The 27959-nt window shown below is 43.2% G+C and overlaps 1 protein-coding gene across 5 annotated transcripts in view; it reads right to left on the minus strand.

The window, feature by feature from the left end:
- Positions 1-27959, minus strand: part of GK (glycerol kinase) — a 381644-nt gene that overhangs the window by 324156 nt on the left and 29529 nt on the right. For all 5 annotated transcript variants that reach the window (XR_003856985.1, XR_003856986.1, XM_029603081.1 and 2 more), the window contains exon 2: positions 18853-18926. Coding sequence is in view for 3 of the 5 variants with exons in the window: in XM_029603081.1 (XP_029458941.1) it covers positions 18853-18926 (74 nt within the window). In the remaining 2 variants the exon portion in view is untranslated. The remainder of the gene's footprint in view (positions 1-18852; positions 18927-27959) is intronic.

Consider the following 27959-nt stretch of genomic DNA (forward strand, 5'->3'; position numbering starts at 1 on the left):
CACCTTTGGAAGAAAGGAATTCACCAGTCAAAAAGTAATCACGTCTGAGATGATGTCCAAGCATGGGTCTCTACATGAGAAGACCGGCCACTCTGAGATGTCTTGTCTAGCAGAATGCCACTAAAGTCTTCAGGGATAGGTCCCTTATGGAGGCCTTTTTATTGGTCCGAAGGGCAGCCTTACTAAGGCCCTTAAGACTAAGTTGAAGGACTTCTGGTCTGAATGGCAGGAATACCTATTTTACCCCTCTCGGATACTGCCTAACATCCAGGTGTTCTGCCACCTGGGCGCCTTTGACTCTGCCCCGTGACCTTTAAGGAATTAAGAGGCCAGACCCTCAACCAGGCCTGATTGTAGAAAGCCTAAAATTTGTGATATGGCAGACTTCCATGGTGGAGAATCCCTGCTTGTTGCAGAAATCCTCAAAAATTTGCCAAATCCTGATGTTTGCCAACAATGTCAAGGCCTTTTGATCTCTTAACATGGTTGAGTTCTCAGTCAAGGAATACTCTTCTCTTATGCTCTTATCCTCTGAGGTGCCAGCTGTAAAAGAATGGAGCTGAGTCTCCATTGCCAGAAAAAACTCCTAGGGAAAGAACAGCAGGGTCCTGCTCAGTAGCCTCCCTGTATCTGCGTGCTAAAGCCTCCTCAACCAGACTGGGGCTACTAATATTACTGTGGGCCCTCTATTCATTTTATAATTCTGCCTAAGAGTCAACTGTGGGAAGACAAGAGTGAACTCAGGCCTGGCCACTTGCATAAGAGTGCATCTAAGGGTCTGGCTCCAGCTTGCAGCTGAAGAACATGACAACCTTGGCATTCACCCATGTTGCCATTAAGTCAGCACTGGACAACCCCATCACTCACTCATTTGGAAGGATTTCTGGACTCAGTTTCCATTGTACCGATTCCAGCTTGTTTCAACCGAAATATTGGCTTGGCAAATTTTACTTCCCTACTATATATGCTGCTGAATGTAGAGGACTTTCTTCTGCCTGTTCAAGGTTGGACTTCTTCTTGCAATATTAAATAATTGTGAGTGCCCCTTGCATGTATACATGTGTCACTATTGTGGCATTGTCCAAAAAAAAAAAAAAAAAAAAAAAAAAAGACTGACTGCTTTCACCCTTACTAGAAGGAGAAAGCATTGGAGAGCTAATCTGATACTTCTTGTTTCTAACCTATTTATTAGCCACGGTGCTTCTTCTGGCCACTGCCCTTGGGCCACCTAGCCTTGGCAGCATGCCCCATACCCCCATAATGATGTCCGCAATGATTATATCCCAATCAGGGAACTCTATTGCAGATTGTAAGGCTGTAGCCACCAAATTGGTTTCCTCCTTACTTCTAGCAGTCCTTGCAATTAGCATTGGTAATCCTGGGATGAGGCAAATTAGTGCAACAGATTGCTAAAATAGTCTCATATGCATTCTAGATCATGGACCCTGGCACAGTGACACTGCCCCGAGGACTACTAGCTGAAGATCATCCCAATTCTTGGGAAAGGCCTGCCTTTGAAAGGTCAGTACCTGACTATTAGCTTGGCTTGCTAGGAGATAGCATAACTCATCCTTCCCTTATAGTGAAATAAGCCCCTAAGAATACCATGGTCTAAGATAATACTAGGCCATCTTTTGCACAGACTGTTACCCGGCCTAACTGTTGAAGGTGATGAACTACTATCCCTGAGGCTCTGTGGCCCTCTTGTGCTTCCTTGGCTCTTATGAACCAAGCATCTAGGGAAGCACCATAACTGCTGTCATCCCTACCAGGACTTTGATAAGATCCTAGGTGGCATCACTAGGCCAAAGCTACTGCCTAGGATTGAACAATGCTCTCCCAAGACCCAGAATCTTAACCCATTATTTCCCAAATTTTTTAAGAAGCTATCCTCTACATTGGGACATAGTGGATTAAGGTTCTTTTGGAATGTTCAAGTGACAATGTGAATGTACATTTCCCGTCGATAGCAGGGCTGAATTAGCCATGCTGTCTGGGAAGCGTCGCGACCCCAAGTAGGCAGAGTTTCCTCAGCTAGTACACAGAGCTTTGACTGTGTGGCTGCGCGGTGATGTTACCACACGGTTCCCTCTCCTCTTCAGTTTCTTTTTTTCCATGAGCCGATCGCACACGGGGTTTTTTCCTCTAGCTATTTTTCCTGACATCTGGTTTCAAATACTGCCAATGGACATAATTATTGCTACATTTGCTTAGGCCCAGATCACAACCAAGCGTCGTGTAGAGACTGCGGCTGCATGTTTCCACGGGCCCAACGTCAATGGGCAGCAAAAATGGAAAGACTGAAGACGGGCTTCTATGCCCCACCAACATCAGTCCACTCTTCGCCGGGACCAGCGAAGACGGGTAAGGCCCACAGAAAGCAGGCATCTTCCCTAGGCCCCTCTGAAGCCAGACGAAGCCTCCCAAGAACAGGGCCAGGGTTTCAAACAACCTCAAAACCCTCGACTCAAGCCGGGGCTCCGGCAATGGGACGGAAGGCGAAAGGAAGTGGTGATGCGTCACTGGGTTCTCGGCCTTTGAAGTCAAAAGAACCCCATTCTGCGTTGAAAAAGCAGACGCACGGCGCCTTCACGTCTCAAGACATGGCGCATCTACGGCACAAAAACCATCTACAAGTGCATCAATGGAGCAAGGACTGCCTCACGATGCACCAGTAACAGAGGTTATAAAGAAGAAAAATTCTACACCACAATCATCATAAGACGCAAACACCGTCTTTGGAGCACATTCCTAGGAAAAGAGCTGAAAAAAGGAAATATCAGGATGACTCCCCTGGTTCCTCAAAAACCAGCCAGGAAATGGATGTGGAAGTTCTCTCTACTCCGGAATCCTATTCCTCAGAACAATCTCTTCTGAGTGAATGTTCCTTTTCCAGTCTCTCCGCTGTATCTTGGTCCAAGAAATTGTCTCCGGTCATTAATCCAAGAACCTTAAGGGTACCTCACTGAGCATATCCTATTGCCTACCATTCCTCCTAAACCTAAGAAAACTAGGCTGCACATACCTCCTCAAGGAACCCTTGCAGCTTCTGCAATGACAAAGTTTTCAGAAGTCTTATCTACCTTTTTTCAAGATCTAGAACAGGGAAAGCAAATACCACCTATGGGTTTCTCCGCAGGCTTCTCTACCTCCATGGCCTGATATTATCACAGTGGACCCCATTATGGAACCTGGGCCACAACCAACGAGCCCTGCTTCCCAGATATCAACTTGCTCTAACTCTTCAACAGGAATGCCATCAGATCCTCCTGAGGGTACACGGAGCCTTATTCCCCTCCGGAGGACTTTACCTGTGCTAAATTCATTGAAAAAGTAGGTAACCTCCAAGTTCCAACAGGAAAGGTCCCAGATCCTAGGGCAGAAATGATGGGCATTCTAAAAATCTTTGAATCCCCTGTGGAACCGACTGCCTTACCACTGCACTCTGTCTTAGACTATGTCCTCTTAAACATCTGGAAAACTCCTTTTTCCATAATGGCAGCATCCATAAAGATTGACATAAAATATAAGATGCGTAATTCATCTATATTCGAAACAGCTCAACTTCCTCATCATTCTGTGGTGGTAGAGTTAGCTCTCGAGAGCAAAACATTCAAAGTTACATTAAAATGCCCCACCAGGCAAAGAAAGTAAGTGCTTGGATGATTTTGCAAGAAAGGTATACCATGCTTCAATGTTGACAACTAGGATACAGCACCATCAGTTCTATACCACGCAGTACCTCTTCAAGACTTTACAAAAGCTGTGCCCGCTCTGCCTCTCAGAAGACAACAACCTTCCACAACCATATCTGGATTTAGAAGAAGGTCTCAGACATCTACTCAGATCCATTTATGAATCATTTGAGTCAGCAGCAAGGGCCTCCGCTTCTGCCATAGTGGCTAGACGCCTCGCTTGGCTCAAGGCGAGCGCTATTCAAACAGATGTCCATGAAAAACTAGCGGACATTCCATACGCTGAAGACTATCTTTTTGGAGACCAATTTGCAGACACAGTCTCACGTCTAAAAGAGCAGAGTGCAGCTGTCCTCTCCCTTACCTCCCCTTCAGAATCGCACAAACATCAACGATCTTACCCTTCTATCCGTCGTTGGTACTATTCACGTCCATACTCAAGACCTTATTCCCAATAAAAGGTCACAGCCGTGTGCTCCACCCAGGACCACATCCCAATCCGCACCAAGGGGAAGACTCTGACAACAAAGACAGGAAAAGCAGACACCGGCACCGCAGCAGAAGCAGCCACCGTCTTTTTGAGTTCCATTCAGCACCACCACCTCCAGACTTCATAGGAGGTCACCTCCAATTCTTCCTAGACAATTGGAAATCCATTACATTGGACCAATGGGTGATCACCATCATCAGGGAAGGTTACTCTAAATTTCAAATCCATCCCACATCTTTCTCACCTGTCTCCAAAACAGACCATACCCTCCCATACAGCGTCCCTCAATGCAGAGCTAACCAGCCTGCAACTTCAAAACTCCATACAAAGAATCCCTCTTCAACATCAGAACCAGGGATTTTATTCCCAATATTTCCTCATGCCAAAGAAATCAGGAGGCCTCCGTCCTATCCTGGATCTCTGCTGCTCAAGCACACACATTCAGAAGAAGAAATTCAAGATAACCTCTCTCAAAAATATTCTACCACTGATACAACCCAATGATTGGCTATGTTCCATCGACCTGGAGGTTGCTTACTCCCATATACCAATTCACCCTTCCTCCTGGCAGTACCTCTGTTTTCAAGTTCAGAGTACGCAGTACCAATACAAGGTTCTCCCCTTTGGACTATCCTCAGCCCCCAGGGTATTCACAAAATGCCTAGCAGTGGTGGTGGCTCACCTCAGACAACTTTCGATCCAAATATTTCCCTATCTGGACAAATGGTTAACAGTAGCGTCCGATCCGTCTACTCTAAAAGTGCATACATTGCACACAATCAATTGCCTTCAAACATTGGGATCCCTCGTCAACTTCGAAAAGTCACACCTGCAACCTACCCAACTGCTTCAGTTCATAGGAGTTCTCATCAATACAGTAGAAGAGAAAGCCTATCTTCCCTCAGACAGGATGCACACTCTTACAACGGTAGCGCACAGCCTACTCAACAGAACCAAGCATCCACATGCCCAATTCTTCAACTCCTGGGACATATGGCGGCAGCCATCTATGTGGTTCCCCACACCAGGCTTCACATGTGTCGCTTACAGTGGGGCCTAACAACACAGTGGTCTCAGTTTCTACAGCCCCTCAGCTGCAAGATTCGCATTACTGAAGCAATGAAAAGGGACATTCGCTGGTGGCTCTCTCCCTCAAACCTATCGATGGGGGCCCCCTTCTATCTACCCCCTCATCAGCTCACGCTTACCACGGACATGTCCAGGAAGGATTGGGGGGGGGGGGCCCACCTGGGCGACCTGAAAACACAGGGTCTATGGATGACCTAAGAGTCTATGTATCAGATCAATCTCCTAGAGCTATGTGCCATTTGGAAGGCACTTCAGATGTTCTCTGCTCAAATCTCATGGTGTACACCGACAACAAAGTGGCAATGTTTTATATAAACAAAGAAGGAGGACCCGATTCCTGGACACTGTGTCAGGAAGAACTTCGAATACTTCACTGGACTCTCAAGGCCAAGGTCTCTATCCAAGCCACTTCTTCCAGGCATCGACAATGTAACAGCAGATAGTCTAAGCCAAATATTTCATCCACACGAATGGACCTTGAACCCAGAGGTGGCAGCAAACATTTTTCAACAGTGGGGATTCCCCGCAATAGATCTCTTTGCCACGGAAGCCAGACAAGTTCAAACGTTCTGCTCCATTTATCCCAGCAGCATACGGTTCGCCCCAGATGCCTCTCTCATTCCATGGACACCAGGCTTGATGTATGCTTATCCTCCCATTCCACTAATATCTCGGACAATTCAAAAGTGCATTCAGGATGTGGCGGACATGATACTCATCGCACCAGCATGGCAGAGACAGCCATAGTATGCATATCTAATGTGACTTTCCATACACCCACTGATATTACTTCAAAACCTTCCACATCTTCTAACTCAAGAATGGGGCTCTCTCCTCCACCAATGAATCAATCACTTCAACTGACGGCATGGAGATTGAAAGGCAAATACTGAATCACCTTCACTTACCCACAAAAGTAGAAGATCTCCTCATCGCGTCCAGGAAACCTTTCACCAGGCGCAACTATACTGGTAAATAGATTCGCTACCTCAACTGGTGTGCCCTAGAACATAGATCCCATCTCTGCTACTGCCACTCAATTACTACAATATTTCCACACTCTTTACGAGACAGGTTTAGCTACCACCTCAGTCCGAGTCCACATCAGTGCTATAGCAGCGTTTCACGACCATTATAATGATCTGCCCATTTCAAATCATCTATTAATCTCCAGATTCATGAAAGGCATGTTATGAATTCGCCCACCGGTGACCAAACCACCGGTACCATGGGATTTAAATGTGGTTTTGGAACAGCTAATGCTTGCTTCTTTTGAAGCAATGGACACCAGCCATATAAACACGTCACATGGAAAACTGTTTTTCTGGTAGCCATTATGTCAGCAAGGAGAGTCAGTGAACTCCAGGGCTTGGTTAACTACCCCCCTTATCTTGAATTTTACTATGACAAATTGACTCTTCGTCCTTACCCTACCTTCCTGCCTAAAGTAGTCTCGATTTTTCATCTCAAACCATCACTCTACCCATTTTTATGCCGAAACCTATTACGAATGACTGTGAGAAACTGCTACATTCTTTAGACTGTAAAAGAGCTCTGATTCACTGTAAGAAAAGGACCCTGTCTATATCCAGACATTTTCAACTGTTCCTTTCTTTTAATCCCAATGATCCGGGCCAGCCCATTTCAAAGAGGACTATCGCCAGTTGGTTATCTCAATGCATTCTATTTTACTACAATAAACGTTCCATCAAATTCGAAAACAAACCTCAGGCGCACCAGATACGCGCCACAGCAGCATCAGTTGCCCACTTGAACAAAGTTCCGTTATTAGATATCTGCAAAGCAGCAACATGGTCATCCATTCATACCTTCACGTCACATTATTGTCTGCAACAACAAATGACCTCTGATGTAGCACTGGGCACAGCAGTCTTGTCAACACCTAAAAAAGATATGAGACTGTCTACTACTTCAAGGGTTGCTGTCCAAACCTTCAAGGACATATATTCATGGACACAACCCGGGAGCTTGGGACTCCAAGACAGCATGGCTAATTCAGCCCTGCTATCGACGGGAAAAAGCAAGTTTGCTTACCGTAAACGGAGGTTTATGTAGATAGCAGGATGAATTAGCCATGCGTTCCCTCCCTCAATAGTCACACGGACTACACTGACTAACTTACCTCTCGCTTGGCTACAAAGAAACTGAAGAGGAGAGGGAACCGTGCGGGAACATCACCATGCAGCCGCTCAGAGTCAAAGCTCTGTGTACTAGCTGAGGAAACTCCACCTACTTGGGGTCGCGATGCTTCCCAGACAGCATGGCTAATTCATCCTGCTACCTACAGAAACATCGTTTACGGTAAGCAAACTTGCTTTTTCCGCTGAATTCAAGGAATCTAAGTACTTTCCTTTTATTACTAATTGCCACGTCTGTATTTCAGTGAGGCGGGTGCTGGTACCCATAGACTTCCTTCAGACCCAATAGTGGGCAGAAGGAGCAGTATCTTTTGGTACATTACTTGTCTATTTTAATAATTTGTAGGCCACATTATCCAATGTCCTAAGCAGTTTCCGATTAAAACATTTATAAGAGCACAAAAATAGCAGTAATAGACTGCAGTAATAGCAGTAATAGACAATTTACAAATAAACCAGAAACAGCTGACAGCCCAAAAATATGGCCCTTCAAGCCAAAAAAAAAAAAAAAGACCATTTGAATAAATGTCAACTTTTATTTTGTTTGTTTTTGAACGTTTACTGAAAGATAGTTTCCTGGTGATAGCAGGCTGAATTAGCCATGCTGTCTGGGAGCGTCATCGTGCGACCGGCAGGCGGAGCTTCTCCTAGAGTTCAAAGTTTGAACTCTTGTGCTTCTGCGCATTGAGGTTCTCGCACAATTGTACCATTTACCTCAGTCTTTTTTTCCGCGAGCAAGACTGCACGCGGGCGGTTTTTCTCCTTCACCTAGTCTCTTCATTTTTGGATTTTTTCTTCGGATTTCAAGCAATTTCAATTCGTGATGGCTCCGAAGCCATCAGGGTTCAAGTATAGCCAATGTGGCAAAATTATGTCCATCACCGATGGACAGAGACTGTGGTTGGATGTCACCCCGGGCCCGAAGACAGCACGCAGAGAAAATCGCGCGCCTACGCTCCCCTCTCTCCTTGCCGGGCCTGGCGAAGAAGACTAAAACTAAACTACGTCGACCCACGTCATGGGAAGGGGATTCGGCCAGGTGGGTGTTGCCACCAAGGCCTGGAAGGTATCTCGAGGCCTCGACTCCCTTAGCCATTAAGTCAGCTGCGTCGTTAGGGGCACAGGGCTCTGTGCCCCCTTGCTCCCACTCCCCGACCCCGAAGCACGGAAGGAGCAGAAGGCCCCATTCGAAGCAGGGCGCAAAAGAGCATGACGCATCGCACGGCGCAAGGGCGCACAGCGCGCGCAATGGCACAACAGTGTTCGGCGCAGAGCGCATCTCACGGAGCACTGGCACCTAGAATACTTTGGGATGAAGATAAGAGGCAAAATGCTTCGGATGCTCCTTCAGGGGGTTATCCCTTCACACTATCCGGAAAAGACAATATGTGCACCATCACAGTCATGATACGGCGAAACGTGCAAAACATCATGACCCACCTATAGCTTCACCTCTCTCCTCTTCCCAGGGGTCATCTCATCAGGAGCGCCATGTGAAGAAAAGGGCCAAGACAAAACATCTCCAAATGCCCTCGTCACCGGGTACCAATTCGGATGTGGATATACTTTCTTCAGAGGGGGAAAGTTCTCAATCTAATTGGTCCTTTTCCTTGAGATCTCAATCAAGTCACCGGGTGCATCCAAGTTCCCCTTCTCAAGATTTCCCTCGGGAGGTACCACCTCCTCCTTCAGAACCATTTCTCACGCCTTCACATCATACTTTAGCGTCAAATGCGATGTCTCAAATTTCTCTTGCTTTGTCATCATTTTTTCAGGATCTTGATGAGCTACACCCAAGGAACCCGGGTGCTCAATCTCCAATTTCTACTCCACATATCCCAACAGTTCCACCACTACCAAAGAGAAAAATCAGTTCCAGATCCCGATCGGCCAGACTCTTCTCACTCATAATGGTCCACGGCTTCCCCTTCGTCATCTACGGGTTTCCCATCAGACCCACCGGAAGGTCTTCCCGAACCGAGGATCTATCCTACGCTAATTTTATTGCGAAAGTAGGATCTTTGTTAAATATTGAAACGGGAAAACTCCCTGATCCTAGGGCAGAGGTTCTCTGCATCCTAAAAATGTTTGAAATGCCTCCTGAACCAACTGCCTTACCATCACATGCTGTGTTGGATGCCATTTTACACAAAATGTGGGGAAAGCCTCTCTCTACCTTGGCAGCTTCAAGGAAAACAGATTTAAAATATAGGATGAGAAATTCCACAATATATGACTCCACCCAATTACCTCACAAATCGATAGTGGTTGAATCGGCACTCTTAAAGGCAACGAGATCGAAACTCCATGCAAATTCACCACCAGGGAAAGATCACAAGTCCTTGGATGACTTTGGTCATAAAAGTCTATCACTCCTCTATGCTGGCCACAAAAATACAACATCATCAGTTTTATGTCATACTGTATCTCTTCGAATGCTTGCAAAGATTGCATCAGTTCCAGGGTTCAATCCCTGACCGAGCTTTCCTGACCACTCAAAACTCAAATAGAAGTTCAAGGTTATTTATCTTTACAAATCCTCAGGCAGGGTTTAAACCCTCCCAGCCTGGATGGAAGGCAGAAGCCCTCCCCACTGAGCCAGCGACTCAACTTCCAACAGCTGGCTTCAGAAGTTCATCTCAAAGTCCAAAGTCTGGCCCCCATGGGCCTAACTGCCACCTCCCTCCGTACCTCTGGGATATCAACTCTTCACCAAAGGTACAACCACCCACTGGCAGTCTCTCAAACAAGATCCTTTTTAAGTCTGTACATCCGGACAGTCAAACAGCCTGTATTTCCCGGCTCACCTTCCTGGAAGTCACACCAGTCATCCATCTAAGCAGGAGCACCAAAGTTCCAGTCTTGCAGCGCAGCGGGTAGCATGGTCCTTCTCCTTCAGTCCCCAGCAGGAGAAAACTGCTGGGTTAGGGAGTCCCTTTTAGACTCTACAAACTCCTCCTCCTCTGCCAGCTGATTGGCTCTGGGGAAGTCCCACCCTTAACCTCCTACACCTGTGTGTTTGTCTCCATGGTTACAGGAGAAGCCACCATTGTATTTCCTTTACTGTGTCGCCTGGGTTTTCTTCCCCCTCCTTCTAGACCTTTGGTTCCAGGGAGTTTTTGTTCCTGGCTTTATTCTACCTACTCAGACTGGCATAGTGACCCCGTCACAGTATGGCAGAAGACAATTCTTTGCCACAACCATTCACAGATATGGAGGAGGGGCTCAGACACTTACTGCGTTCTGTTTACGAGTTGAGTCATCGGCTCGTTCCTCAGCGACAGCAATAACAGCTCGAATAGCTTGGTTAAGAACTAGTTCCATAAGGGACTATGTCTATGACAAACTCGTCAATATCCCTTGTCTGGGGCCAATCTCTTTGGTTCCAAGTTTGGAGAAACAGTAACTCTTCTCAAGGAGCAGAATATGGCCGTGAAATCTCTGACTTCTTCAGATTCACATTCTTCCGCTAAACGTTTTTATCCTTCATATCGACGAAGACCTTACGGAAGAACCCCCTTTAGACCCTACAACACATACAGATCTCAGTATTACCAACATCGTTTTCAACAACAACCACAGGCATCTCGTGGCCGACCCTGCCAACCACGTCCGCCAAAACCAACTCCGCAGCACCATCAAAACCAACTCAGTCTTTCTGAGTTACCCAGAGACACCTCCACCCCACTACATAGGAGGATGCCTTCAACATTTTTATCCCAACTAGGAAAGCATTACTTCAGATTGCTGGGTGCTAAACATCATAAAGGAAGGCTACCGATTAAATCTGCTGACTCTTCCCAAACTTCCACAGATTTCCTCTCTCAACACCATATCAACTTATGCAGCAGATCTACAAGAACAATTAGTCAGTCTGCAAACACACAGATCCATCCGAATTCTTCCCAATTCGCTACTCAATCAGGGATTTTATTCCCCATATTTTCTCATTCCAAAAAAAAAATCAGGAGGACTTCGACTCATCTTAGATTTAAGAAATCTCCAACACATTCAAAAAGAGAAATTCAAGATATCATCTCTCAACCCTCCTGCAACCCAACGACTGGCTATGTTCCATAGACCTGAAGGATGCTTATTCCCATATACCCATTCACCCTTCCTCCTGGCAATACCTTTGTTTCCAAGTTCAGAACATCCATTACCAGTTCAAGGTAATACCCTTTGGATTTCCTCAGCCCCGAGGGTGTTCACGAAATGCTTAGTGGTGGTGGTGGCTCATCTCCGACAGCTCTCGATACAGATTTTTCCCTTTCTCGACGACTGGCTGTTAGTAGCCTCAGATCCGACTACCTTAAAGACTCATACATTTCAAACAATTAATTGTCTTCAGAAACTGGGATTCAAAATCAATTACGAAAAATCCCACCTTCAACCTACTCAAGTTCTCCAGTTCATTGGAGCCTTCATAAACACGGTTCATCAGAGGGCGTACCTCCCACAGGACAGGATACAAACTCTTTCTTCTCTGGCACAACGTCTGTTCACCCAATCACAGGCATCGGCACGACAGGTTCTTCAACTGTTGGGTCATATGGCAGCTGCCATCCATGTAGTCCCATATACAAGACTCCACATGCGTAGCCTACAATGGGGTCTCAAGAACCAGTGGTCACAGTTCTGGTAGCCACTATCAACCAGAGTACGCCTCACCAGACAAATGCGAACAGACATTCAATGGTGGATGAATATCAACCACCTGAACTCTGGGGCACCATTTCAGAGACCTCCCTATCAAGTCACTCTCACTACAGATGCCTCACGGAAGGGCTGGGGAGCCCATCTCAACACCTTAAAGACTCAGGGCCGTTGGTCTCTACCGGAGTCCAATCTTCAGATCAACCTCCTCGAGCTTCGAGCCATCTGGAAAGCACTTCAAACCTTCTCAGACCAGCTTTGAGGAAAACATATCATGGTGTACACAGACAACCAAGTAGCCATGTTTTATATAAACAAAGGAGGGTCAGGTTCCTGGATCCTCTGTCGAGAAACGCTTCGCATACTGACGTGGGCAGTATCCAACCAAGTATCGATTCAAGCCACTTACCTCCCTTGACAATGTAACAGCGGATCGCCTCAGCAGAATTTTCCACCTACACGAATGGACACTGAACCGGGATGTAGTGGCCAACATATTCCATCAGTGGGGATTTCCAACAATAGATCTGTTCACCACAGAGAGCAATCGACAAACTTAAACATTTTGCTCAATCTATCACAGCAAACTCCATTACGCTCCAGATGCTTTCCTCATTCCATGGACGGAGGGACTACTTTACGCTTACCCTCCCATTCCACTAATTTCCAGAACAATACAAAAATGCATCAACGATGCAGCGGACATGATACTCATAGCCCCATCTTGGCCGAGGCAACCTTTGTATCCGTATCTCAAGCGACTATCCATTCGCCCTTCGATTATATTAGAAGATCATCCCCAACTTCTGACGCAAGAGGGGGATCCCTTCTTCATCCAATACATCAATCCCTCTACCTGACCACATGGAGACTGAAAGGCATGTATTGAATTATCTGGGGCTCTCATCACACCTTGAAGACGTTCTCATTGAATCCAGAAAACTGTCCACTAGGCATAACTACGCAGGGAAATGGCGCAGGTATGTAGAATGGTACAGACCAAAGAACCTGGATCCTTTCTCTACTGAGATAACATCTCCTTGAATACCTGCATACTCTCTTCACAGTGGGTCTCGCCTACGCCTCAGTGAGAGTGCACGTTAGCGCAATAGCAGCTTTTCATAATACTCAAAAATGGGCTACCTATTTCTAACCACCCTTTAATCTCCAGATTCTTGCGTGGTATTCTACATCTCCGGCCACCGGTTATGAAACCACCGGTACCATGGAATCTCAATATAGTACTGGAACAACTAATGTTCCCTCCTTTCGAACCTATGGACTCCTGTCATATCAAATACCGCTACTAAGAAAACTGTTTTCCAAGTAAGGTAACATCAGCAAGAAGAGTAAGCGAATTGTAAGCACTAGTTCACTACTCCCCGTATTTACAATTTTTTCATGACAAAGTCACACTTCGTCCTCATCCCACCTTTCTTCCAAAAGTGGTATCGGCATTTCATATCAACCAGACCATTTCTCTACCGATCTTCAAGCCAAAACCTCATCAGAACGACAGAGATAAACTTCTCCACACCTTAGACTGTAAAAGAGCGTTGGCCTATTATAAACAAAGAACTCATTCGGAATCCAGGCCATCTCAATTATTCCTCTCTTTTAACCCAAATGTTCCTAGCCAACCAGTCACCAAGCAGACTTTGGCTAGTTGGCTGTCCCAATGTATTACGTTTTGCTACAACAAGCGTAATCTGCCACTACAAACGAAGCCTACGGCTCACCAAATCAGAGCAACTGCAACTGCAACATCAGTCGCCCATTACAGAAATGTTTCACTGATAGACATTTGCAAAGCGGCAACTTGGTCTTCTCTACATACTTTCACAGTATGTAGAGAAGTACATACTTCACAGTACACTACTGCTTACAATAGCAAAGCGCTTCTGACGCGGCCATGGGCTCTGCAATCCTGTCAATCATGACAAAAACATAAGACTGTCTACCGTATAAGCTGGTCTACGGGTGGGCGTCCTAACCTATAGGGTAAACATCTAGACGCCACCCGGGAGCTTGGGACTTCCAGACAGCATGGCTAATTCAGCCTATCACCGGGAAAAAGCAATTTTGCTTACCATAAATGGTGTTTCCGTAGATAGCAGGATAAATTAGCCATGCGATCCCTCCTCCTCCCTAGACAGTCTATACATATGTACTGAATACATTTATTTTCTTTGTATATTTTTCTCGCTTTGAAACAAGAGAGTGAGGTAAATGATACAATTGCGCGGGAACCTCACCGCGCAGAAGCACAGAGTTCAAACTTTGAACTCTAGGAGAAGTTCCGCCTGCCGGTCGCGCAACGACGCTCCCAGACAGCATGGCTAATTCATCCTGCTATCTACGGAAACACCGTTTACGGTAAGCAAACTTGCTTTTTACTTTGTTTTTACGTAAACAGTTTCCACAACATTGTTTCTGCAACCAAAAACAGCATCTCTCTCAATTCTGAGAATCTAACTGATCTCTTGACTAGGAATATCAAGTAAACATTGTACCTCCAATCACAAATTCTTTACTGGGCGATTAATTTTGAGCACAGAATTAACTCAGACAGGAAAGTCTTCACTCAGTGCATTGTGGATCATAGTAAGAATTTTATGCTGTATTTAGTACTCAACCGACAGCCAGTGTAAAATTTAGTACAGGGGTAATATAACTTGTGGTCTCCATCAAAATCCTAGCAGCAGAATTTTGAATTATCTTCAATGCCTCTGCAGTATATTGAGGCAGGACCAAATATCCATAATTGCAATAATCGATGCTGGGCATTATTACTGTCTATAATGCTGTTTGAAAGTCTGTCAAATCAAGATATGGTTAAATATGTAAAGCATACAAAGCTTCCAAAATTATTTTTGTATTGTTTAAACATTTACTTTGAAAAATCTGATTCAATGGTAATTCCCAAATTCCTTGCCTGTCATACAATCAGAATGAAGTCACCTTGGAAAGAAAAATACCGACAGAAAATGTTTTTCTACATTTTTACTTAGATAAATTTTAAGAGTTAGCCTAGTGGTTAGAGCAGAGGGCTACAAACCAGTAAAACCAGGATTCAAATTCCACTGCTCTTCCTTAGGACCTTGGCCAAGTCACTTTACCCTCTGTTGCCTCAGATACAAACAAACATGAATTTTAAAAGCAATGCACATGCATCAAATAGATGTGGGAGCAAGTAGTGTTTATTCACATTACTATTTTATAAATCTTGCACAAGTATGGGTGCGCAAATAACTTTTCCTGTGTAAAAAAAAAAAAAAAAAAAAAAAAGGGGGAGGAGGGATAAATGCATCTTGGGCATTCCAGTGCGGGGCCAACATTCATGTACCTAAATCCTGATTTTATAACCTGCGAATGCAGCACGAGTAAAGGCTGTTACCTGTGCATATGTACTTCTGCTCTTTATCAAGTATAAGTCAGAATAAAACTCTTTATAGCCAACTCGTGCCTTTTCTAAGACTCAACGCCATTTATAGCCTCGCATTTCCAATTCTTACTCTTTCACTCCTGCCCAACCCCCTCAAATTTCCCCGTCAATTTAAGTTATTATTGTTACCTTTAAGTTTTGCCTTAAGTTATACCTTGTTACTATCATTAGCTGTTTCATGTACTCATTTTCAACTATTATCATCTTGTTTTATGTATAACGCTATGGCGTATGTTATGTAGTTCTCTGTACACCAACGTGATATCTCTGATGAGCGGCGGTATATAAAAACCAATAAATAAATAAATAATGCAAAGCCCACTCATGGGGATGAAAGATCCTGCCGAGTCTGTCTGCTTCTGGGTTCACTATTCCTGGAAGGTAAGTTGCTTGTAGCTCTATGGAATGCTTTCTGCCCAGAATCTGGAGCACGTCCTTGCACAGCATACTGGAACTTGACCCCCCCTTTCTTTGTTTATATAAAACATAGCTACTTGGTTATGTATCAAATCTTTTTCCCCAAATTCGAGGCACAAAGGTGTGCACTGCATTCTTTATTGCTCTCAAATCTAGCAAGTTGATCTGAAAAGTCATTTCCACTGAAGACCACAAGCCCTGTGTCTTCAAATCTAACAGATGAGCTCTCCACCCTCTTGTTGATGCATCGGGGTGTGAAATGGATCTATCCTGGGGTCAAGGTGTGTTTTTTTGGATAAGGTTAATTTTCTTCGACTGACTGTATTTTCATCTTGCTGCTAATTTGTTTTCCTTGGGTTATATTGGAAGAAATAGGTGGGCTGAGGCGAGGAGTTGAGGATGGGTATAGCTGTTTTATAAGCTTAGTTGTAAGGTCATAGGCTAGTTTGTTTTCTTTTATGCTTATTTTTATTTGTTTTATTGTATTGATCGGGTCCTTTGGTTTCAGTTTAAACCGATTTTCACCCATGAATTCCTGGATTTTTCCACAAGAAATAATCTGTTTAAAACACATTTTCACCCTAATTTTAGACTATTTAAAAAGCAGCTCCTAAGCTGCAGATGCAGTGTCAAGGCCTTCGACAAATGTTGGAAGCCAGTGTGGGCTAAAGCACCTGCAAGATTTCGAGTCCTGCACCCCAGCAAAAGTACTCACTTTTCAGTGTCGCTGATGTGGCACTGAAGAGTACCTGTCTGCCTCTCCTTTCCCTCCTCCAAAGCAGCCAAAGGGCCTGCTTCTTGATGCTGCCAACACATTTCAAGCAGTCCATGTTCATAAGATGCTCTTCCCAGCTCTCTGGCTCCACAAAAAAGCAGACGTGCAGTGCTGCAGAGCACAGCAGCCTCAGGGAGCATTTTGCTGAAGCAGAGAGAAGTCCTTTCTAGCCTGATCATTCCTTACAAACCAAGTTTTATTGTGTTCCTCTCAGCAAGAATTGCTTATTTTACCTTGTCCGAGAGGTCAGCTTTTCTTATCTTGCCCCTAGACTTAGGAATTCTCTTCATTTGGATCTACGTTTGGAGAAAAATTATTTGAAAATTAGAAAAGCCCTGAAGACTATTCTTTTCTTGCAAGCTTTTCAATCCAGCTTTTTTATTTAGTTTTATCCTTTTTTATGAGGCAATATTCAGTAGGGGGTAGATTTTATAAATCTACATGCGGGTGCACTTTTGCTCGCGCACCAGGCGCGAACAAAAGTACGCCGGATTTTATAAGATACGCGCGTAGCCACGAGTATCTTATAAAATCCGGGGTCGGCGCGTGCGCAAGGGTGTGCACGCGCGTGCAACTTGCACGCGCCGAGCCCTGCCCGTTCCCTCCGAGGCCGCTCCGAAATCGTACGCCGAAATCGGAGCGGCTTCAGAGGGAATTTTCCTTCTACTACCCCCCCCCCCCCAGCACCTTCCCCTCCCTAACCCACCCGGCCCTATCTAAACCTTCCCCCTACCTTTTTTGATAAAGTTACGCCTGCCGGAGGGAGGTGCAACTCTGCGCGCACCAGCGGGCTGCTGGCGCGCCATCACCTGACCCGGCAGCTGGTCCGGAGGCCTCGACCATGCCCCCGCGCCACACCGACACTCCCCCGGAACACCCCGAAATTCGCGCCGCCCACCCGACATGCCCCAACACGCCACCCTTGCGAAGCCCCGGGACTTACGCACGTCCAGGGGCTTGCGCGTGTCGCCGAGCCTATGCAAAATAGGCTCAGCGCGCGCAGGGGGGGGTTTTAAAAGGGTTACGCACGTACCTCTTTTAAAATCCGGCCCTAAACCATTTAAAAGGAAAGGTTAACAGGCTACAGTTTGCCATATAGCTGGATAATTTTAACCCTAACTGGCCAGTGATTGAATATGACTGGTTAGGCCTAAAGTTTACCGGCCTCATGTGGCTGGATAACTTTAGGCCTGCTTTGAAGCAGGTCTAATGCCAGATATTGTTAGGTTAGCCAGATTAAAAAAAGGGCATTCCAGGGAGGGATTGAGTTATCTGGCTAAACTCTAGTATTTACCTGGATAAGGGCTAAATATAGCCAGGTAAGTAATTTAGACTGATCACTATTATGTTATCCATCTAAATGGGTTTTGAAATATGGACTTGTATGTATATTTGATTTAGTATTTAATGATTAGGATCAATTATTGTGGAGGATTGTGATTAGGTTTGATTTTCTTTTCTTTATATATAATTTGAATTGATTTTATTCTGTTTTAGTTTAATGATGTATGATTTAGTTATTCTACTTTATTGATATATTAGTTATCTGCATTTGGAAAATGTTTATTGCACATTGCTTAAAACTTAAACTACAATTGTAAGGTAGGTGATCAATCAAGTATGTATAAATAAAGTCTGGAGCCACCACTAGTAAGAAAGAATGTTTTTATAATTGTAGGGGGGGGGGGGGGGGAGGTGAAAAGGACATGCTGGGGATGGGAGTAGAAAGGGATGCTGCTGAGTGGGAAAATCTGCTTATTGTTTTATTGTTCTGGTTTCTGTCCAAACTAACCTTCGGTGTTTACCCAGAAAATTGATGAGTCACATTTTTAAATTTAAAAAATAATAACTGAAAATGAAGATCCCTATATATTGACAATTTGGTTGTACACTGCTTAGGGTAGTATCGTATAAAAAAAATCATGTTAAAATTACTGAAATAAAAGGACATATGCATTCACATCAGAGCAAAAGAGAAATTTCAGAGAAAATCCTGTTAAGGGATTGCACTTAAGATGGTAGATATTCCTTTCATTTTGAAATAACTGACTTTTTGCTAAAGCACTTGATAGAATTACCACTGCATCCTAAAAGCAGAGAGGAATTTGATAGTGAAGTTTCATTACCCTTCTTTTGGAAATTTCTGTTCTATTTCCACTTGATGATAACCGAGCAGCTCTGCTGTTTCTGCATTGAAAACCTGTAAGTAAACATTAAAAAAGTCAATTTATCAGCATTTTATTGTATACTAAAAATACAAAAATTATGTTATTACAGTCTGACAGTTGCATAGAAACCACTAGCTCTGCAATAAATGTTCTAGCTGTGATACCTACAAAACATTAAACTATTACACCGACAGAATAGCCCAAAATCAATATTAAAGCAAAAATATCAAACATAAAAATAATTTAAAAATAAAAGGGAAAGAGGCTGATGGGGGTGGAGAAGGGAGGGAAACAGTTTCCCTAGGATGTGGACATGGTGAATGAGGTTAATTATATTAGTCTATAAAACATAGGGACACTATTAACCCAAATAATTAAAGGGATTTTTGTCACCAGTAACATTACAAACTGTTTTATTGCATCCTCAAAAAAGAGTTCTATATTTCCTAACAGCTAAAAATATTATACACTATACAGACTGGGTTCCTGCCAAAGCACTCAAACCTCTGACCATCTCATTACCTTCTAGACACTGAACAAGAAGCATGCCAAAACACTCCTCAGAAGTATTTGCATGTTTTATTGATTCTATCTGGCACCCTAACCTCAATTTAAACTATAATCTGGAACTGCGGGAAAACCTAGGATACAATTAAATCCATGTGCAACAAGATCCCTAAAACAAAGCTAGGTAATAAGTAACTGGATGAGACCTTGGACAAATTCTTGGGGGGGGGGGGGGGGGGGGGTTGTGCACTTCAACGACTTTTGGGGTTGAGTGATGTGCACTATTGCAGAGTTTTATCATGGGGATTTGTATCTTAAGGGTTTTTAATGGTTAAAGAGAGAACCATTAGGGGAAAGTGCACCCAGGCTCATTGGGAGTTTGGCAGGAAGCTGGAGTGAAGACCGAGAGGGAATATTTTTCCTTCCTTGCAGCTAGTGGTCAGTGTCCAGCAGGGCCATGGCTCCATAGAGGTGCAGAATATACTCCTGCACGATCTGTGAAGAATTATGGATTTTAAACATGAGGAACGCCATTCCTGTGACCAGGGAAGATATTAAAAGGATATGCGAGTACTGTGCTATTTTTTTCTAAAAAGGATGTACTAAGGGCTAATCCCAAAGCTAAATTGGAAGAATAGTAACAACCTGATACTATATTAAAGGGGGTTTATGGAGGAAATGTGTTTTGTTGTTGCTGCCACCAGTGGTGTAAGAAACCTGTGTAATATAAAAATCAAATAAATACCTTGGAACAGTGATTTTTTTGTGTGAGTTACTCTGACTGCTGGTAGCCCCAAAATTGTAAAATAATGTTTTGTTTGAAATAAAACTTTTCTTTTTCTCCAAGGCATGGGTTCGACAGAGACCATTAGGGAGCAGTCAAGAGTGGAAGAGGCATTTGGTGAAGCTTTCTATATCCAGCATAGTAAATACAGCCAGTCCCTACATCATTTGCTCAACCATGTTGCTTTTGAAACTAGAGAAACTAGTGCTCAGGCATCAGACCCTCTTATTTTAGGTGCCCCAACAGGGGGTTACACATCTTCTAGTGCTGACGTTTCAGCCTTCTAGCCCATCACTGGGACTGAAATGAATGGTAAGGGATCAAGTGGAGAACTCTTCATCTCCACTTGATCCCTTACCATTCAAGCTGAGCTAGGTCTGCACCCTTTTCTTACTAATAGTATTAAAACCAGCTTCTCCAGGGTTCTTTACCTACAGATTTAAAAATAACCAATGTCCACCCTATTCTTAATGACCCTGCAAATTAAATTGATCAAATTTCCAACCTACCATCTTTCTCTAAAACCATTGAGAAAGTAGTCTCTATGCAACTTTCCATTGTTTGGAAAGAACATTAATACTCCATCCAACACAATCTGGTTTTGGATATAGTAGTGAAAGCACCCTAACAGCTCTTCTTTCACCTCAACCCTTATAAAAAGAATGTGGCCCTCGTACTGTTTCTGGACATCAGTGCTGCCTTCAATGCGGTCGATCATCAACTGCTGTTTGAGCATTAATAGAAATTGGCATCAGTGGCTCTCTACTGGATGGTTTAAGTCTTTTCTCACTTTTTAGGTGGACTGGAACCTTAACGGAGAATTTGTAAAGCCTTACACATGCCAAAGCCAGGAGACAAGCACAGAAATCAGGCCAGCGCAAGCTGTTTGGATTTTCAAAAGCATGCGAGTACAGGTGCATTTCCTAGTATGCACACAAAATGTTTTCTGAAAAAAAAAAAAAAGAAAAGAAAAATGAGGGGTGTCGGCATTCCTAGATTTCTCAATGAAATAAGTATTTACGCACACAGGGTCCCCTACTGCATTACTTTACTTCTGCCATGGATGGCGTGCATGTCCTGAAACAAAAAAAAAACTAAAGAAGTTAGTGGGGTTTTAAGGTTGGGGCTAACAGAGTTAGGCTAGTTAACTAGGGGGGATAGGAAGTCCCATCTATTACCTAGGTGAACTGGTAATTGCATCGGTGCACATCTACTAAAATCTCCCCATTTACACGGTAAAGGTGGCATTGCGCATCTATATAAAATTGTGTGAATATGTATGCACTAACAGCCTTTTATTCCATACATGCATATTTTTTTATTTAATGTTTTTTATATACCGACATTCGTTAAAAAAAAAAGACATCACATCGGTTTCCATACAACAAGAAAACAGCCAACAGGGCTTTACAGTGTAACTGATGGTAGAACTAGGGAGAGGAGAAGGGGTAGGGTAAAAGAGGATTTTAAAAACATTTTAAGAACGTTTTAAGAATATGTTATGAAATGGCCATGTCCATTGGTGCGATCCGGCATACACGCATTCATGTGTGCCCAAGCAGCTATTTAAATTACCATCCCCACTTGTCAAACTCATGTCAACTTGTGGTGTTCCTCAGGGATCTGTGTTGTCCCCTAAACTCTAATTTGTTCCTTTAATAACATTTATCCAAAGCCTCAGATAAAGTTCCTACTTTTATGCTAATGATATCCAGATCCTCATTTTCAACCCCAATTTCCTGTATTAATTTGAGAAATGTAACCACCTTTTGACGGAAATTGCCAACTAATTTCACTCTCATAGTCAACACCAACATATCTGAGTCTTTGCGGTTTGTAAGGAACATGGACTAAAAGATGTTCCCTCAATAGCTAACCATTCCATCCAAATTAAAGATGTTACCAATTTAGGGGATTACACTGGATCCAACTCTTTCTTCTCAGATCTCTAATCACAACAATTTGTCCATAGACTTATGCCTATATTAGATCAGCACAGCCTGCCAACCATAATATACTCTTTAGTGGTTAGTCCCTTAGGAGTAGTATAATGCCTTATATCATGGCCTGTCATCCAGTTTAATTTTTATGTTTAAATGTTTTTTTATTAAATTTAGACAACTATAATAATACAACACTGAGGAGGGCAGGATCCTGAGCCCTCATCAGAATGTAATCACAATAGAAACAAAAACAGTAAGACTCCCCTCCATTCCCCCCCCCCCCCCCCCCCCGTTCCACACATTACAAAGTGAGCCACAATCCACCAGAGCAATGGTTCCACCCAGGTACTACACAAAGCATCGAGATTAATCATTCACTGCAAGGCTACGCGTACGATGTGGGAGAGATTGAAGATAAGTGCCACACAGTCAGAAATAGTCGCCTGCAGCGCGGGGAGGTCCGGGAGGCCAGGGACTCCATGGTCATCATTCCATGAAAACAATTTCTCCAGGCCCAAAAGGACGAGATATCAGGAGACCGCCAGACAGAGGATCACCTTTTTTCCCCACAAGACAAGCTTTGCATAAAAGCATGCACGAGCCAGGATCTCTGATCCGAATCTGTGATATACACCCAAACAACAGCTAGAGAGGAGTGACTGGAAAGGCAACATCTATCAATCAGCCATGTAATCCGCCACTTCGCGCCAAAAGTGCTGTATAGGGGGACAGGTCCAGAATACATGGGACAGAGTCCCTGTAGCATGCCCACAGCGGGGGCAGCCTGCCGAGGGAGCTATAGTTAATTGGAAGGCCACTTGTGGCGACACATAAGACAGACTAAAAAAATTTAAATTGTAACTCTATAGTACATATTGACCAAGATCCTGGTGATGCGCTGAAAGCACGTCTTTAGAATAGTCTGAGTGATAAAGTCACCATCCCCGTTTATTTATTTAGCATCATTTGGAACATCTAATCGGTTTACAGCAAAAGTGATAAGTTTGCCACATGGTTTCCAGAATTGAACACATATCCACCTCGGAACGCCTTTGTATTTGCTTATAAATATGCTGACAGAGATGGGGCCTTAGCCTTCTCAAAAAAAAACAAACCTGATCTAAGGTGTGAAACACAGAGGGATTCCTGTGTAGGTCAGAGAATGTCCACATGTAATGTCCAATTTGAATATAAAGGAAAGCGTGTGTAACTCCTAAGCCATAAATCGCCTGGAATTCCTTAAAAGAGAGTATCTCCCCAGCATGCGTTAATAAGTGACCCAGGTGGGTAATACCCCTGTCTTCCCAAACCCGGAAGTGAGAAGATTGAGAGCCCGGGGTAAAGTCAGGATTCCCCTTTACCAGGAGAAAATAAGCACAAAAGGCGGGTAACTTTAAAAGCTTCATTAGCCGCCGCCATGACTGTCGAAGTAGGCGCACAAAAGCAGTCTGTGTAAGAAAGGAGGAGAGGTGGCGTCAGATTGGACAGCATAGGCAGGAGCCACCGGAGCCATCAGCATATAATGGGGTATGAACAGATTTATCCGATAATCTCAGATAATCCTCAGATTACAGGCCAAGTTATAGGCAGCCAGGTCGGGCACCCCCAGACCACCTCTACCCCACCTCACCTTCAACTAGGATAAATGAATAAGAGATTTCCCTCCCCTCCAAATAAACCCCCAGAGTGTGCTATCTAGCCATTTGAGATCTACCCACTTTAGTAGAACCAGGAGATTTTGAAGAAGGTAGAGCCACCTAGGCAGAGTAGTCATTTTGAATAAATTGACCCGGCCATTTAGGGAAAGGGGTAAATTATTCCAAGTGGCCAAATTGTCAGTTGTAGTTCGCATCTGCCTAGGAATAATAGCCTGGTAGACAAGATCGGGATCTACCGGGAGGTACACCCCCAGATAATATAAGTGGTCGGTAGCCCATCGTAAGGGGAAGGATCCCAACCAGCGAGCTGAGAGAGTAGGTGCATATGCTAAAACAGAGGATTTAAACTCATTTAAGCGCAACCCAGAAAACACACCGAAATCCCATATTGTGCTCAATAGTGGGGACAAGGACGTCGAAGGGTCGGTTATAAAAACCAGCAGGTCATCCGCAAAGGCCACTCTCAGATTGCTTAAAACATTGCAGCTAAAATTAGTCTTTGGTAAATAAAAATTCCACTGACTTCCTGTCTTCAGTCATCTATGGTTTAAAACTGGAAGTTTCACATTTAAAGCTTATTGTTTAGTAAAATTTGATCATTCCATATCAACAGGGTCATAGACTTTGCTCTCATTGGCAGAACTTCTTAGATTACCATCACCCAAGGAGATGTGCCTTGAATACAGATGAGAAAATAAACTTGGGGATAGATAAAAAATTAATATCCTTCCACTCTTTATATCTGGAAAACCTTTCTGTAAATTCAGGAAGAGGCTATAAACTTTTTTTTTTAATTTTTGAAAACTGATCACTTTGTGATAAGCTTTGAGCCTAAAGCTCTCCTGCCACTCTTAGTCTTTCTTCCAATTATTTGTTAATGAATTGCTACTGAGGGGTTTTTCTTATATTTTTATAGTTTATGTATTTTACTTGGATTGTCATTCATATTCCACTCAATCTTTGAATTTATATATTTTGATCATTTTACATTATGTAACTTAACACTGTATTTATTACCCAATTCTATTTATACATCATTCTGATTTGTCTATTAGAAAGGCAATCAATCAAAATTCAATAATAAACTAAACTAAAAATGTATTCATCCACCTGCTGTAAGCTAAAGATAACCTACAGAAAAGCAGGAGTGAGGAGTTGAACAGCGGTGTAGCCTGAGCCCCACCCTCTAACATCCACATCAATGGAGAGATCCCCAGCCCCAGGACTGAAACTAAAAACTCAGATCAAATGCCTGATCTATAAAGATGCTCTAGTCATTTTATCTCCTGCCTCAAGTGGTTTGCAAGAGAATCTAAACCTGCTACAAACCTCTACAAATCATGGGTTCCATTGGCAAGTTTGGGAAAGAAAAATCCATGTTCAGAAAGAGCCAAAAAACCTTCAGCACTTAATTTTTTCCAAATAACCAAAGTAGTTCATCATCACCTAATATATACATACATATATACATACTATGGCCTGACATTAATTGCTTTTGGAAATTTTACAATGGCCATAAAGATGCTATAAGAAAAAGCTAAAAGAGCCCTATATTTATTTGATTTATATTCCACCTTTACATGTAATAAAAAGACATTCCTGGCCAGTTACAAGCCCCTCTACCACCAAGAAAATTATTAAAATTAATTTGACAACTTCATTCAACCAATGCTCTGATATGAGAGTGGAGTCTGGAGTTTGCTAACCCTAGATTACACAGAATGGGTCAGAATCCCAACAGAAACCCTGCGGATACACACTCTCCTCTCTACAGAAATATCCCTAATAAAGGGTGCAGAGCAGAACTAGGATACTTCCTCGAACTCCTCACCATACAAAAAATATTTAAAATCTGATGTTCTCTCAACAGATACTCTGATATAAAATCCTGGGGGGAGGGGGGGGCACTACACACCACACACTCAACGTCTGTGTAACACATTTGCCATACTAATAAAGCACTAACTCCCAGGACTCAAATAGCTATAGCTCTACTTATGAAAAAGCAAAAAGATACATGCCCTAGGACACCAGTGCACCTGCTGCTGGGAAAGCCAGAATAAACTGGCCTTTTGATCCCTACACAGAAACTGCACACTAGCAAATACCTCATCTCAATCACGGCAGGGGTGAAAGTCTGATACTTCACTTTCAATGCCCACCATAACTCTCTGCTTCAAAGGCAGGGGGAATGAAGAAAGGTGGATCTATATACAGACAAGAACCAACAAGGACTGAATTATTTAGTCTGGGTGGGCAGGTGGGCGTGGGTGTGGCTTGCTTATTGCGGCAATTCCTACCCTAACTAATTGGACAAGATATTTCACTTAGATGCAGTTCCAACACTGCTCTCTCATTAATGCTGGGGGTGGAAGGGAAATAGAACCAAAAGGTTACTAAGAGCCAAGAGTAACATAAGTATGAGAAAAAAATAAATAAAAAGTGCAAAACTTGCTGGGCAGACTGGATGGACCGTTTGGTCTTCTTCTGCCGTCATTTCTGTTTCTATATGTAAAACACAAACACCCTCATTAAACACAAACTAGAAATATGCGGACAAAATTTGAATTGGAAACCCCAACAGTCTGATTCTGCACGCAATGTAAACCACAAAAATAGTGACAAAAAATCATTTTCTCCGTATAAAATACAAATATAGAGATAAAAATTCCCCAAAAGAGAGGAAAAGGCTTCCCACAAAAGAATGAGCCAGAAAACTTTTGTATAATTCTATTTATTTATTTTAAAACATTTGTAACAAGCCCTTCCTACGTTCAGGGTGGGAACAACACACATACTAGGAAACAGTTAAAAGAAACATTACTAAGGAATACAGTTCAGGCTAGTTTCGCTTTGCTGAAAAAAAAAAAGAAAAAAAAAAAAGTTACATACACTGGAAGAGGCTAAGGGTGAAAGAGGCTAGGGAGACTATGTGTTACTAGCCTGATTCAACAATGCTTTTTTGAATAGATATGTTTTAGTGCTTTTTTTAAAGAAGTTTTTCATGGCTATTCCTCCATTCTTTTGGAAAGGTATTCCAGAGAACTGGGCCAGCTGAAAAAAATGCACGTTTTCTTGTTTCGTCAAGATGGGCTATTTTAGGGGAAGGAACATCAAGGAGGGTTTGACTTGAAGATTTTAATGAACTTGCAGGGGCATGGATTTTTAATACAGATTAGATTCAGAGACAGTGAATATTATGAATGGAAGAGTGGATCATGGCCAATTTGTACTGAATGCAGTATAATATTGGGAGCCAATAGCAGGATTTAAATACAGGGTTGATGCGATTACGGGTTGGAATTCCTGTGAGGAGCCTGGCTGCAGAGTTCTGTGTAAACTTGTGGTGAATGAATAGTATATGGTGGAAGGCCAAGGAGGAGAGAATTATAGTAGTTAGTACTAGAAAATAAAAGTGATTATAGGACAGAGCGAAAATCAATGGGGTTAAGGAGTGGTTTGAGATGGCAAAGAAGTCTGAATTTGTAAAAGGAGGCTTGAGCGACCATTCCGATATGATCACACATGGAAAGAGCAGGATCAAGGATGATTCCAAGGTTAATGGTCTGATTATCAAACTGAAAGTTAGTTGGGAGTATTTGGGATTGGGAAACATTATAAATTTCAGTTTTTGAAACGTTATCATCTTAAGGGCTAATTTATTTTGATTAAGTCATTCTTGAATAGTTGTAAGACAGGAAAGAACACATGATTCTGCTTAAGTCCATCTTTCTTTGAGGTGGGGGGGGGGGGGACCTGTATGTCATCAGTTTAAAGTTTGTAATGGACCCCAAGACTGGACAGGACCTGGCATAAAGGGATTAGGTAAATACTGAACAGGGCTGCTGAAAGCGCTGAACCCTGGGGGGACACCAGAACTAAGGGAAACCCAAGAGGAGGAATAGGAATGAATATATGGACTTGTTGGGTCCTGTTGGAGAGATATGAGGTCAACCAGGAGAGAACAGAACCAAGTAACCCAAAAGCATGGAATCTAGAAAGAATAATTTGATGATCCACTGTGTCAAATGCAGAAGAAATATCAAGACGACATTGGATCAAAGCCCCGTCTCACCATGTCAAAGCTTGAAAGTAAAAAAGTAGTTCGGTGTTATAGTGCTTTCTAAAACCAAATTGGTATTGGTAGAGTATGTTATTCGAGTGAAGAAAGTC

Source organism: Rhinatrema bivittatum, chromosome 5 (assembly GCF_901001135.1).
Source record: "Rhinatrema bivittatum chromosome 5, aRhiBiv1.1, whole genome shotgun sequence".
Classification (NCBI taxonomy): domain Eukaryota; kingdom Metazoa; phylum Chordata; class Amphibia; order Gymnophiona; family Rhinatrematidae; genus Rhinatrema; species Rhinatrema bivittatum.